Genomic DNA, 12,685 nt, shown 5'->3' on the forward strand with positions numbered 1-12,685 from the left:
CAGCTGCCTCTAATTGGAGGTCATTGAAAAACACAACATAGAAATAGAAAACTAGAATAAACATAGAAATAGAAAATATAGAACATAAATCAAAAACCCCGAAACACACAAAACAACACCCCCTGTCACGCCCTGACCAAACTACAATAACAAATAACCCCTTTTACTGGTCAGGACGTGACACACAGAGGCCATTTTTGCACCAGAAAGTTCACCACACAACAGCTAACAAACACAAAAATGCAATACACATGTTTATTACCACTCCCAAAATAAGAACTGCTTTAGTATTCAATTTGTGTGATTGTTAGATGAGTGGTGAACTTTCTGGTGCAAAAATGGCTGCAGTGGCATCACCCACCAGATGAGATTTGAAAGAGAGAAATGTGAAAGTGGCTGCAGCAGGGAGCAAGGTGAGATGCTGGGGATGAGTGTGTTTGGGAGGTGGGGTTGGTCCCATAAACTGAAATAAAAAATCCCTGAAATGTTCCATAAGCACAAAAGGCTTATTTCTCTCAAATCTTGTGCATATATTTGTTTATATGTTAGTGAGCATTTCTGACAGGTGTTGTATATTAAGAAGCTGATAAAACAGCATGATCATTACACAGGTGCACCTTGTGCTGGGGACAATAAAAGGCCACTCTAAAATGTGCGGTTTTGCCACACAACACAATGCTACGGATGTCTCAAGTTTTGAGGGAGCGTGCAATTGGCATGCTGACTGCAAGAATGTCCACCAGAGCTGTTGCCAGAGACATCGTTTTAGGGAATTTGGCAGTATGTCCAACTGGCCTCACAACTGCTGACCACATGTATGGCGTCGTGTGGGCGAGCGGTTTGCTGATGTCAACGTTGTCAACAGAGTGCCCCATGGTGGTGGTGGGGTTGTGGTATGGGCAGGCTTAAGTTACGCACAACGGACACAATTGCATTTTATCGATGGCAATTTGAATGCACAGAAACACTGTGATAAGATCCAGAGGCCCATTGTGAGGCCCCTTTTTTTTAAGGTATCTGTGACCAACAGATGCATATCTGTATTCCCAGTCATGTGAAATACATAGATTAGGGCCTAATGAGTTTATTTAAATTGACTGATTCCTTCATATGAACTGTCATTCAGTAAAATCTTTGAAATTGTTTCAAGTTGCGTTTATATTTTTGTTCAGTATATAATGACATACATATAACCAAAGATAAAATGATATGACTCGTTTCTGAAAGTTATTCCCACTCATTTTCAATTGCTCACCTCTCACTTTAGACCCCTTTCAGCACAAATAACCAACAGACCCTAAAAGTGTGTGTGAGAGAGAGTAGGAGAGAGAGAGACAGAGAGAGAGAGAAGGGGGGAGAGGCAATAACGCTTAAAAATGGGGTTAGGAGACACACACATAATTTAACTAATATTTTATGTTTGTTTTTCAGAGGCTGTGTCAGACGATTCCAAGGTACCACCAAGGGGCAGCTTGGGACAGTAATAAATTGTTAAATTGCTGAGCTCCGCTACTACTACTACTACTGTACTACTACTACTACTACTTACTACTACTACTACTACTACTACTACTACTACTGTACTACTACTACTACTTACTACTACTACTACTACTATTACTACTACTACTACTACTGTACTACTACTACTACTACTTACTACTACTGTTACTACTATTACTACTTGTCTACTACTATTACTACTTGTCTACTACTACTTGTAGTAGGAGTAGGAGCAGCAGCAGTACTGCTCTACTAAATAGATGGAAAACAGTGACCCATTGTTTATAACAAAGGAACTATCCTGTCGTTCTGCCCCTGAACAGGCAGTTAACCCACTGTTCCTAGGCCATCATTGAAAATAAGAATTTGTTCTTAACTGTCTTGCCTAGTTAAATAAAGGTAAAATAAAAAATATACAGCTATTGGCACTACACAGTGGGAGATCATGACTTGTGTAGCCTTGAGGAAATATGAGCTTTACACAGCCACATCAGCATATGAGATAGGGGAGAGTGATAAGAGAGTGAGCTAACATGGGACATGGTTTAAAAGGCCAGGTGGTAGGCTAAGGCAGGTCACTCCTTAGAGTAGAGCCAGTCCAACCCTTCCAGCAACCATGACCTACAATGGCACTTGGAAAGTAGACCACAGTGAGAACTATGAGAAATTCATGGAGCAAATGGGTAAGAGATTGATCGCTTTTGGAGAATTTTTTTTGGGGGAAAGACTTTTGGGCACAAATGGCAGAAATGGATTTGAAAGCAAAGACAAGTTGGCCTACAAAATGTATACATAAACAGGCATACAAAGTGCATTTAAGAAATAATGCAAATAATGTCAATTAACTTTTTGTACCGGAGCCAAATTCAGTGTTTGTATAAAAGCTATTTTTAATGCATTAAATGCCTTTAGATTAGACGACTATGTATGCACCTTGCACCTAAGGGCACTGTAAAATGAATGCATAATCTCTAGCCAGGCGCTGCACTGTAGTACATGCAGATGAAATATCTTGTATAGTCGTTTGCGCATGGTTCAATGAGATTTGGGGTTGGACACATGGATTGTGTGTCTGTTCACAGGTGTCAACATGGTCAAGAGGAAGCTGGCTACTCACGATAACCTCAAGATCACCCTTGAACAAACTGGAGACAAGTTTGTCGTGAAGGAGGCCAGTACTTTCCGCACGCTGGATATGGAATTTACCCTGGGAGTCACCTTTGAGTATGCCCTTGCAGATGGGACAATGCTATCAGTAAGCAATGCATTTATACAGTATTATATAGTATTATATTATTGCAGCCATACAGACAATGGCTGTGGAAGAGCCTAGGCATAGTTGTTATGTTGATGCATAGTGTATTCCCAGGGTAGTAGATTAGTAACAATATAATTGAATGGGTGCATACCACAATTCCAAATATTTTATTCCTATCTGTTCTTTCCAATAACAAAAGTTTATTGCATTATTTTTCTGTGCTCACAAGCTATTGAGAAGCTATTCAGTACTTGATAATGAGTTGCAAAGTACAAGGCAATTATTCTTACTCAATGAAACAGTACAGTCCCATTGGCTATGTTCCAATGTATCCACACTAGGATATCGGTTAGAACACATTCACAATCCATTTCTTCATTGTGCACAGTATACTACTGTGCATATACAGTAGAACTACAGGCCTGATGAAGTATAAAACCTTTCAGCAACTAGATGAATATGATATAATCTTTTGAGATGTACAGCACGATTGCAACAACGATAACCTGGAATGTTGCCACTTGATTCTTGGACCAGTATCATGATGAATTATTTAACCTTTCACCCCTCAGGGTTCATGGGGCATGGAAGGAGACATGATGAAAGGTACATTCACCAGAAAGGACAATGGAAAGGTGCTGACAACTACCAGAGCCATTGTTGGAGATGAACTTGTACAGGTTAGTTACCCTCTCTGGAAAATGTTTTACACACCCTTAATGAAAACCTCCATAAAACATATTTACACTTCTGAAGAAGAAAACAGGCAGCAGACCTTGGCCAAAGTACAAATCAAATGCTTGAAAGTACCCACCTTGATTTACCTTGGAGTTTGCAATGTTGGGAATATTCCATTGGTTCAATTGTACATGGCAAACCAAATCAAGTGCAGCATTTGACAGAAGTATTTGTCATGGATATGGATTTCAACCAGGTCTGGTTGTAAGATATTTTTGTTGTCATAATAAAATATATATACTCTTCCTCCAACAGAGCTACAGCTACGATGGAGTCGAAGCCAAGAGAATTTTCAAGAGGGGTTAGAGGAAACCGATCAACCAATCCAACCACTAAGACCAAGAGGCGTTACCTTTGAATCCAGAATGATACCATTGTGACACTGAACATTTTACAACCTTCCCTAAGCCATTGGACCACTTCAGGTCTTTGTGACGCCAACATAATTATTAGCTGTACAAAATGTACTATTTGTAATATAAATATATAAAGCAGGTTTGATTTGCACTTCAAGTTTTGATATTTTAAGAAGTAAACATGTTTTTGAATTATTTATGGACTGATTTTCTCAATTTCTCAATGTGCACATAATGTATACAGATATTTCTGAATATTCAAGATTAGATGAGTACGAGCACACTAGTGCAATACGCTATTGCCAATGACTAACTCACTGTTGCCAATCATCAATGGAAATAAAGTGACTGCAAAAACCAGAGGCATACAAAACACGTTTAGTGATTGCATAATTTTAAGTTTATTAAACATAGAAAATAAAATAAATGCATAGGCATCTCCAAAAATATAAAGTGTGCAGTCAGCTATACTGTACATGTTTCTTTTTAAATGGAACATGTTAAACTTTCTCATGGAAAAAATGCAAAGGCACTCCAGATACAACAGCAGAGCAATATATACAAAGTCCATACTCCCAAAAATAGCCAGTGAGAAGCAAGACTTACATAAATGAATAATAAACTGTATATTACATGAATCATTTAATGTAAAGCATTTAAATAACCAACTTTACAACAAGCAAAAACAAACACTACCAGTGAGAACTGGGAACACATTTTCATGTTGAGCTACAGTAAAAAATATTAAATAGGATTCATACAGTATTTCAACAGCCCAGGAACATTAGTGAACAAATACTATGACATCCATTTTTATTGGAAGGTCCCAGTTTGTTGAGTCTTACCCCAAATGATTTGAAAGCCAAAATGTCAATACTTATTTTACCATTACAACATTTTTATTTTACCAGAAGTAATGGCAAAACCGTGAATTTCAAAGCATCATGCATTTAAAAAATGCCCCAAATCAAATGACAGAACACAATTGGATTATGAGTGAACTATCCCTGTAAATAATTTTTCTGAAGGTACCAGGGTCCTCTGGGACATGGGGCAAGATTCAGACTCAAGTTTTGTTTTTGCTTCTGCCCAACCATGCAATTGCTGTATCTGTTCTTTGCACATATTGCAAATGGATAGAGGAACATTGCAATTAAAATAAATCATTATGTTAATGAATCTACATTCAGTGGCTTGCGAAAGTATTCACCCCCCTTGGCATTTTTCCAATTGTGTTGCCTTACAACCTGGAATTAAAATTGATTTTTTTGGGGGGGGGTTGTATTATTTGATTTACACAACATGCCTACCACTTTGAAAATGCAAAATATTTATTATTGTGAAACAAACAAGAAATGAGACAAAATTACAGAAAACTTGAGTGTGCATAACTTCAATACTTTGGGGGGGGTGAAAAAGAAGAAGCTGAACCTCCGTCCCAGTCTCAAATCTCTGGAGGACTGAGACAGGTTTCCCTCAAGAATTTCCCTGTATTTAGCGCCATCCATCATCCCTTCAATTCTGACCAGTTTCTCAGTCCCTGCCGATGGAAAAACATCCCCACAGCATGATGCTGCCACCACCGTGCTTCACTGTGGGGATGGTGTTCTCGGGGTGATGGGGGGGGGGGGTTACGCCAGACATAGCATTTTCCTTGATGGCCAAAAAGCTAAATTTTTGTCTCATCTGACCAGAGTACCTTCTTCCATATGTTTTGGGAGTCTCCCACATGCCTTTTGGCGAACACCAAAAACGTGTTTGCTTATTTTTTTTTCTTTAAGCAATGGCTTTTTTTCTGGCCACTCTTCCATAAAGCCCAGCTCTGTGGAGTGTACGGCTTAAAGTGGTCCTATGGACAGATACTCCAATCTCTCCTGTGGAGCTTTGCAGCTCCTTCTGGGTTATCTTTGGTCTTTTTGTTGCCTCTCTGATAAATGCTCTCCTTGCCTGTGGGCGGCCCTCTTGGCAGGTTTGTTGTGGTGCCATATTCTTTCCAATTTTTAATAATGAATTTAATGGTGCTCCGTGGGATGTTCAATGTTTTGTATATTTTTTTAGAACCCAACCCTGATCTGTACTTCTCCACAATGTTGTCCCTGACCTGTTTGGAGAGCTCCTTGGTCTTTATGGTGCTGCTTGCTTGGTGGTGCCCCTTGCTTAGTGGTGTTGCGAACTCTGGGGCCTTTCAGAACAGGCGTAGAAATATATATATATACATTGAGATCATGTGACAGATCATGTGACAATTAAATAAAGTCCACCTGTAGACAGTCTAACTAATTATGTGACTTCTGAAGGTTGCACCAGATCTTATTTAGGGGCTTCATAGCAAAGGGGGTGAATACATATGCACGCACCACTTTTCCGTTTACATTTTTTTTTAAACAAGTAATTTATTTCATTTCACTTCACCAATTTGAACTATTTTGTCTATGTCCATTACATGAAATACAAATAAAAATCTATTTACATTTTAGGTTGTTATGCAACAAAATAGGAAAAACGCCAAGGGGGATGAATGCTTTTGCAAGGCACTGTACGTATCCCCAGTTAGCCGCAATGTGGTTTTGTCCATTGATGACTTAAATACCATAAAACCACGATGTAGCTCTGTTGCAATTTTTTTATAACAGGCAATGGAGTTGAGATATCTGGAATGTGACATTTTCCTCTCACAAAGAAGCACTTTGCATGAGCAAACTACCTATAACATTTTCAATATGTAATGGCACGCGATCCAAGGCAATGTCCAAATGCTGCAGAATTGCAACATAAATGTGTTCAGAAATCCCCATGGATAAAGTACCATCCCACCTATATAAAATAAGCAAAGTGTTACTCTGTGGGAAGAAAATGTCACCCATAAAGTGTTAAACTATGAAGTGTTAAAGGTTCAATGCAGTCACTCAATATCAAATTGTTTCTGTGATTGTTTTCAATTAAAATGGTCAAAAATAAACAAAAATAGCTTATTAGGAAATAGCAATTTCTCAAGCAAGAATTTTGCTAGGACTGTCTGGAAGTGTTTGAGTGGGGAGGGGAAAACTACAAAAAACTACAAAATTATGTTTTTGCTATTAATGGCAGAGGTTTGGAATTATCTTTCTTATTGGTCTAAAAACTAATTTACCGCATGGCCAAAACTCCCTCTCACCAAAACAGGCTGAAATTTGAGAAATTTCAAACAGCTCAAAACAGCTCTTATTATCCCAATTTCACAGTATTATTCCAACCTCATAGTTTGGAAATATATATATAGAACACGGGAAAAATCTAGACTTTGACTACACTGGGCCTTTAAAGTTTTATACATTAGCATTGCACTAAATGATCTGAATGGTTCTTTTATCACCAAAACTGAAGCCATTTCCCATTGGGTTATTTACTTAATACTTAGGCGGGTAGCCTAGTGGTTAGAGCGTTGGGCCAGTAAACAAAAGGTTGCTGGATTGAGTCCCCGAGCTGACAAGGTACAAATCTGTCGTTCTGCCCCTGAACAAGGCAGTTAACCCACTGTTCTCCGGTAGACTGTCATTGGAAATAAGAATTTGTTCTTAACTGACTTAAGACTACTTAAATAAAAACAATGTATTCCTATTTTCCATTCACAATGTGAAATGTCAAAATGATGTATGTAAAAAAAAACATGAAAATAAGTGGTTCCTGGTTTTTGACAGGAAATGACCCAACTTATACAATGAAAACGGTATAAAATGAATTCTAATGTGAATAATATTTGTTTGGCTTCATTCAAAAACATCTAGAGGACAACTTGCTATCATCTTTATCAAAATTGTAATAAATTGCACCTTAAATTGCGATACTATGGGTGTCATTGACAAAAACATATTGACACAATCATGCTCGCATAGTGTCCCAGAACCTTGGCTCGGATTCAATCTGATCGCAGGTTATAGGCATTGACGAAAACATATTGACACTATCATGCTTGCATACATTAGTATTCCACACCTTGGGGCACTATGCTATTTTTCCGATTGAGACAACATTAACAGCACTTACAATGAATAGGATCTCCGTGAATGTGGGAACATTGCCTTTAAAAGCTACAATAGCTATAACCCGTGATCATATTGAATCCCTACCGTTATCTTCACTAAATACAAAATAATAATAATGACAACTTAAAGGATATTTTCACTGTTTTCAGACTTACCTCTATTTTTTCCACTTACTCTGAAAGTAGTCTACGGAGCCAAAGAAACTGTCATCCACAGCTTTGATTTGTTTAAATAGCCACTACTAACAATGGGAGTGATAGGGGCAAGCTCACCATGTTCAACATTGCACGACAAAATCAACTCAAATACCTTCAAATCAGTGGTGCGATTGTGAACGGCAAGGCACTGGGAGTGACAAACCACCCTTGCTGTCTTTGCCTGGCTGGTTCCCTCTCTCCACTGGTATTCTCTCTGACCCGATTACTGGGGTTAAGTCACTGACTTCCCATGCCGCCCCTAGGAGGGGTCTAGCTTTTTTTCACTATACTCGATGTCATCTTCCTGTCCGTTTTTGCACCCCTTGGGCTCGTGCGGTGGGGGAGATATTTTTGGGCTATACTCCGCCTTTTCTCAGGGTAGTAAGTCGGTGGTCTGTTTATATCCCTCTAGTGGTGTGGGGGCTTTGGCAAAGTGGGTGGGGTTATATCCTGCCTTGTTGGCCCTGTCCGGGGGTATCGTCGGACAGGGCCACAGTGTCCCCCGACCCCCCCCGTCTCAGTCTCCACTATCTATGCTGCAATAGTCTATGTGCCGGGGGGCTAGGGTCAGTCTGTCCTATCTGGTGTAATTCTCCTGTCTTATCTGGTGTCCTGTGTGATCTTAAGTATGCTCCCTCTAATTCTCCAATCTCTCTCTCGCTTTCTCCCCTCCCGGAGAACCTGAGCTCTAGGACCATGCCTCAGAACTAACTGGCCTGGCGACTCCTGGCTGTCCCCGTCCCCAGTCCACCTGGTTGTGCTGCTGATCCAGTTTCTGCTGTTCTGTCTGGAACCCTGACCTTTTTACCGAACCGGTTACCTTATGCCGGACCTGCTCTTTCAACCCTCTCGACCTGTCTCAACCTGTGAATGCTCGAGCATGAAAAGCCAACTGACATTTACTCCTGAGGTGCTGACCTGTTGCATTCTCTATAACCACTATGATTAATTTTGGACCCTGCTGGTAATCTATGAACGTTTTAACATCTTGAAGAACGATCTGGCCTTAACGGCCATGTATTCTTATAATCTCCACCCGGCACAGTCAGAAGAACACTGGCCACCCCTCAAAGCCTGGTTCCTCTCTATGTTTCTTCCTAGGTTCATGCTTTTACATCAGCATTGCTTGTTTTGGGGGTTTTAGGCAAGGTTTCTGTATACACACTTTGTGACATCTGCTGATGTAAAAAGGGCTTTATAAATATATTTGATTGATTGAAGTTACTTAGAGGTGATTTTGCCATAGATTCTGAACATAGTGAGCTTTCCCCTATCATTCCTTTTACTTTTTAGTTAGCAGTGGCTAAAGTTGGTCAAGTTAGCAGTGGTTGAAATAAATCTGATGTCTCTCCTGGCCTATAAAGTACTTGCATGGTACTGTATGTGGAAAAATTGAGGCAGGTCCCAAAAAAAGTGAAGATATAATTTAAGTAGACCCAATAACATAAACCAATTGGAATTTGGATGTCGGTTGGATACAAATGTAAAGTATGCCATGCGCATGCTCATACTGTACACATCACTATTGTTACCTCTTTATAAGTCCTCATGCAGGTTGGCTAACATTGTAACAGTTGTCTATTCAGCAGGATAACAAGTATGCAAACACAATGTTAGTGTTTGTATTCTGAGATTGAATTTGGTGCTCATATTCGGAAATAGAATTTGTGTTGGCCACACAATCAGGGACGCACATTACCTTAAACCAAAAGGTACACCTCTTGATCCCAGAGGTCAATGTCACACTGTAGCAAGTGAATATTCAACAGGTTATCATTATATTTTACTGTATTATGCCTTGGACTGCCCTTTCCAACTTCCAACTCATCTATCAACATACATTTAAAAAACTCTCTGACAGTGGACTATCAAACTGTATCTTACTTCAAAATACATATAAGTACTTCTATAACCCACAGTGCATCAGTGATTTGGCATTTGACACCGATTTCAATTGAAGTTCTAGGAGCAACACTTTTCCAGTCAGCATACTCTTTGGCATCCAGTTCAACAGATTATTTTCCATGGACATCAGACCTATGAGTAAGAAGAGGACAGTAGATGATTATGATATGGATCATACTGTATGTGTACGCCATGAGTACGCCATGAGTACATTTCCAAGAAAGAAATGCCATTTAGCAGACACTTTTTGCCTTGCTCAGGAGTAGAACGACAGATTTTTAGCTTGGCAGCTCGGGGATTTGTCCAGCAACCATTCGTTACTGGCCCAACGCTCTAACCACTAGGCCCACTGTCCTGGTGTTCAAAGCACAACGCTCTACCAACTAAGCTACAGAGGCCCACAATACCAATGTGCTATAGAGCTTGTTACTAAAAACCTTTCTTGTCCTTACACACTTCTTGTATTGCAGACCTGGGTAAAATATATTATGTAAAATATTTTCAAATACATGGAGTTTAATTTCATTTGGTTGAGTACAATGAAACCAACGCAACAGTAAAAGAAGTGCACCACGCAAACTAAATATTTCTGATTAACAGATAATTTAAAGTATTCGACCTATGTATTTGACCCAAGTCTGGTTTATTGGTTGTGCATTTTTCAGCTCTTGTTTCTGCTTGTTTAAGTTTACATTTTAGTCATTTAGCAGACAGTTTTATCCAGAGCAGCTTAGTTAGTGCATTTCTTAAAGGCCCAATGCAACTGTTAATTTATCAATATCAAATCGTTTCTGGGTAACAATTAAGTACCTTACTGTAATAGATTGCCATTAAAATGGGAAAAAATGGCTTTTTAGTAAAAATAACTTTTCTCAAACAAAAAATTTGCTAGGTCTGGGAGTGGTCTGAGTGGGGATGGGAAAACTGAAAACTAGCTGTCACTGCCACAGAGGTTTGGAACTTTCTTTGTTATTGGTCAATTAATCAATTTACCTCATGGTGATGTCACCATGGAAAGCCGAAACTCCCGCCCATGCAAACCTGCTGATAATAAGGTAATGTGTAGATTGTATTTTCAACCAGCAACTATCAGATACAGTGCGGGTAGTCTGTGCGGGTAGGCTAGTTTACATGATGAGATTATTATGTATAAGAGCGAGAATATTTGTATTTGTCAAATGGCAGTGAAGCATCGATCATCATGTCACCAGAATAAGACCTTCGATATATATTGTAAAGGAGCATCAAGATCAATGTGTACTTTCACCACCATGTGAAGTTCATCATCACTTATTATCTGTTGCCTAATAAACTTCATGGTTTACCCAGTCGTAGTGGGAGGACCACACCATATCATCGCATGACTCCAAGTTTACTTCGATATGATGGTTATTATATCAATACTAGAGGTCGACCAATTAATCGGAATGGCCGATTAATTAGGGACGATTTCAAGTTTTCATAACAATCGGTAATGGGCATTTTTGGACACCGATTGTGGCAGATTTTATTTTTGATTTTACCTTTATTTAACTAGGCAAGTAAGTTAAGAACACATTCTTATTTTCAATGACGGCCTAGGAACGGTGGGTTAACTGCCTTGTTCAGGGGCAGAACGACAGATTTTTACCTTGTCAGCTCGGGGATTCATTTTTGCAACCTTCCGGTTACTAGTCCAACGCTCCAACCACCTGCCTTACATTGCACTCCACGAGGAGCCTTGCAAGAAGCCAAGGTAAGTTGCTAGCTAGCATTAAACTTATCTTATAAAAAACAATCAATCTTAACATAATCACTAGTTAACTACACATGATTGATGATATTACTAGGTTAACTAGCTTGTCCTGCGTTGCATATAATCGATGCGGTGCCTGTTAATTTCTCATCGAATCACAGCCTACTTCTCCAAACAGGTGATGATTTAACAAGCACATTCGCTAAAAAAAAACTGTCGTTACACCAATGTGTACCTAATCCATAAAAATCAATGCCTATCTTTAAAATCAATACACAAGTATATATTTTTAAACCTGCATATTTAGTTAATATTGTCAGCTAACATGACTTTCTTTTAACTAGGGAAATTGTGTCACTTCTCTTGCGTTCCGTGCAAGCAGTCAGGGTATATGCAGCAGTTCGGGGCACCTGGCTCGTTGCGAACTGTGTGAAGACCATTTATTCCTAACAAAGACCGTAATTAATTTGCCAGAATTGTACATAATTATGACATAACATTGAAGGTTGTACAATGTAACAGCAATATTTAGACTTAGGGATGCCACCTGTTAGCTAAAATACATAACGGTTCCGTATTTCTCTGAAAGAATAAACGTTTTGTTTTCGAAATGATAGTTTCCGGATTTGACCATATTAATGACCTAAGGCTCGTATTTCTGTGTGTTATTATGTTATAATTAAGTCTATGATTTGATATTTGATAGAGCAGTCTGACTGAGCGGTGGTAGGCAGCAGCAGGCTCATAAGCATTCATTCAAACAGCACTTTCGTGCGTTTGCCAGCAGCTCTTCGTTGTGCTTCAAGCATTGAGCTGTTTATGACTTCAAGCCTATCAACTCCTGAGATTAGGCTGATGTAACCGATGTGAAATGCCTAGCTAGTTAGCGGGGTGCGCTCTAATAGCGTTTCAATCGGTGACGGCACTCGCTCTGAGACCTTAAAGTAGTTGTTCCCCTTGCTCTGCAAGGG

General features: G+C 39.3%; 2 protein-coding genes across 3 annotated transcripts in view; one reads left to right on the forward strand and one right to left on the reverse strand.

Annotated features, from left to right (window-relative positions):
• Window positions 1-1,904: 1,904 nt before the first annotated feature.
• Window positions 1,905-4,052, forward strand: LOC106610011 (fatty acid-binding protein, intestinal). The gene is made up of 4 exons (XM_014209105.2): window positions 1,905-2,186; window positions 2,586-2,758; window positions 3,334-3,441; window positions 3,755-4,052. Exons 1-4 carry the CDS (start codon window positions 2,120-2,122, stop codon window positions 3,803-3,805), a joined length of 399 nt encoding a protein of 132 aa, XP_014064580.1. The 5' UTR covers window positions 1,905-2,119; the 3' UTR covers window positions 3,806-4,052.
• A 2,197-nt stretch (window positions 4,053-6,249) lies between these two features.
• LOC106610012 (inactive ubiquitin carboxyl-terminal hydrolase 53-like) overlaps window positions 6,250-12,685 on the reverse strand; it is a 51,369-nt gene continuing 44,933 nt past the window's right edge. For both annotated transcript variants that reach the window (XM_014209108.2, XM_014209106.2), the window contains exon 19: window positions 6,250-10,111. The gene's annotated coding sequence lies outside the window, so the exon portion shown is untranslated. The remainder of the gene's footprint in view (window positions 10,112-12,685) is intronic.

This window comes from Salmo salar, chromosome ssa08 (genome assembly GCF_905237065.1).
Source record: "Salmo salar chromosome ssa08, Ssal_v3.1, whole genome shotgun sequence".
Taxonomy (NCBI): domain Eukaryota; kingdom Metazoa; phylum Chordata; class Actinopteri; order Salmoniformes; family Salmonidae; genus Salmo; species Salmo salar.

Excerpts from the sequence above, each read along its gene's own strand:
- LOC106610011 (XM_014209105.2), top strand. The coding sequence starts at position 2,120 with ATGACCTACAATGGCACTTGGAAAGTAGACCACAGTGAGAACTATGAG. Across the intron at positions 2,759-3,333 it reads CAGATGGGACAATGCTATCA|GGTTCATGGGGCATGGAAGG; the intron begins GTAAGCAATGCA and ends TTCACCCCTCAG. Across the intron at positions 3,442-3,754 it reads TTGGAGATGAACTTGTACAG|AGCTACAGCTACGATGGAGT; the intron begins GTTAGTTACCCT and ends TTCCTCCAACAG.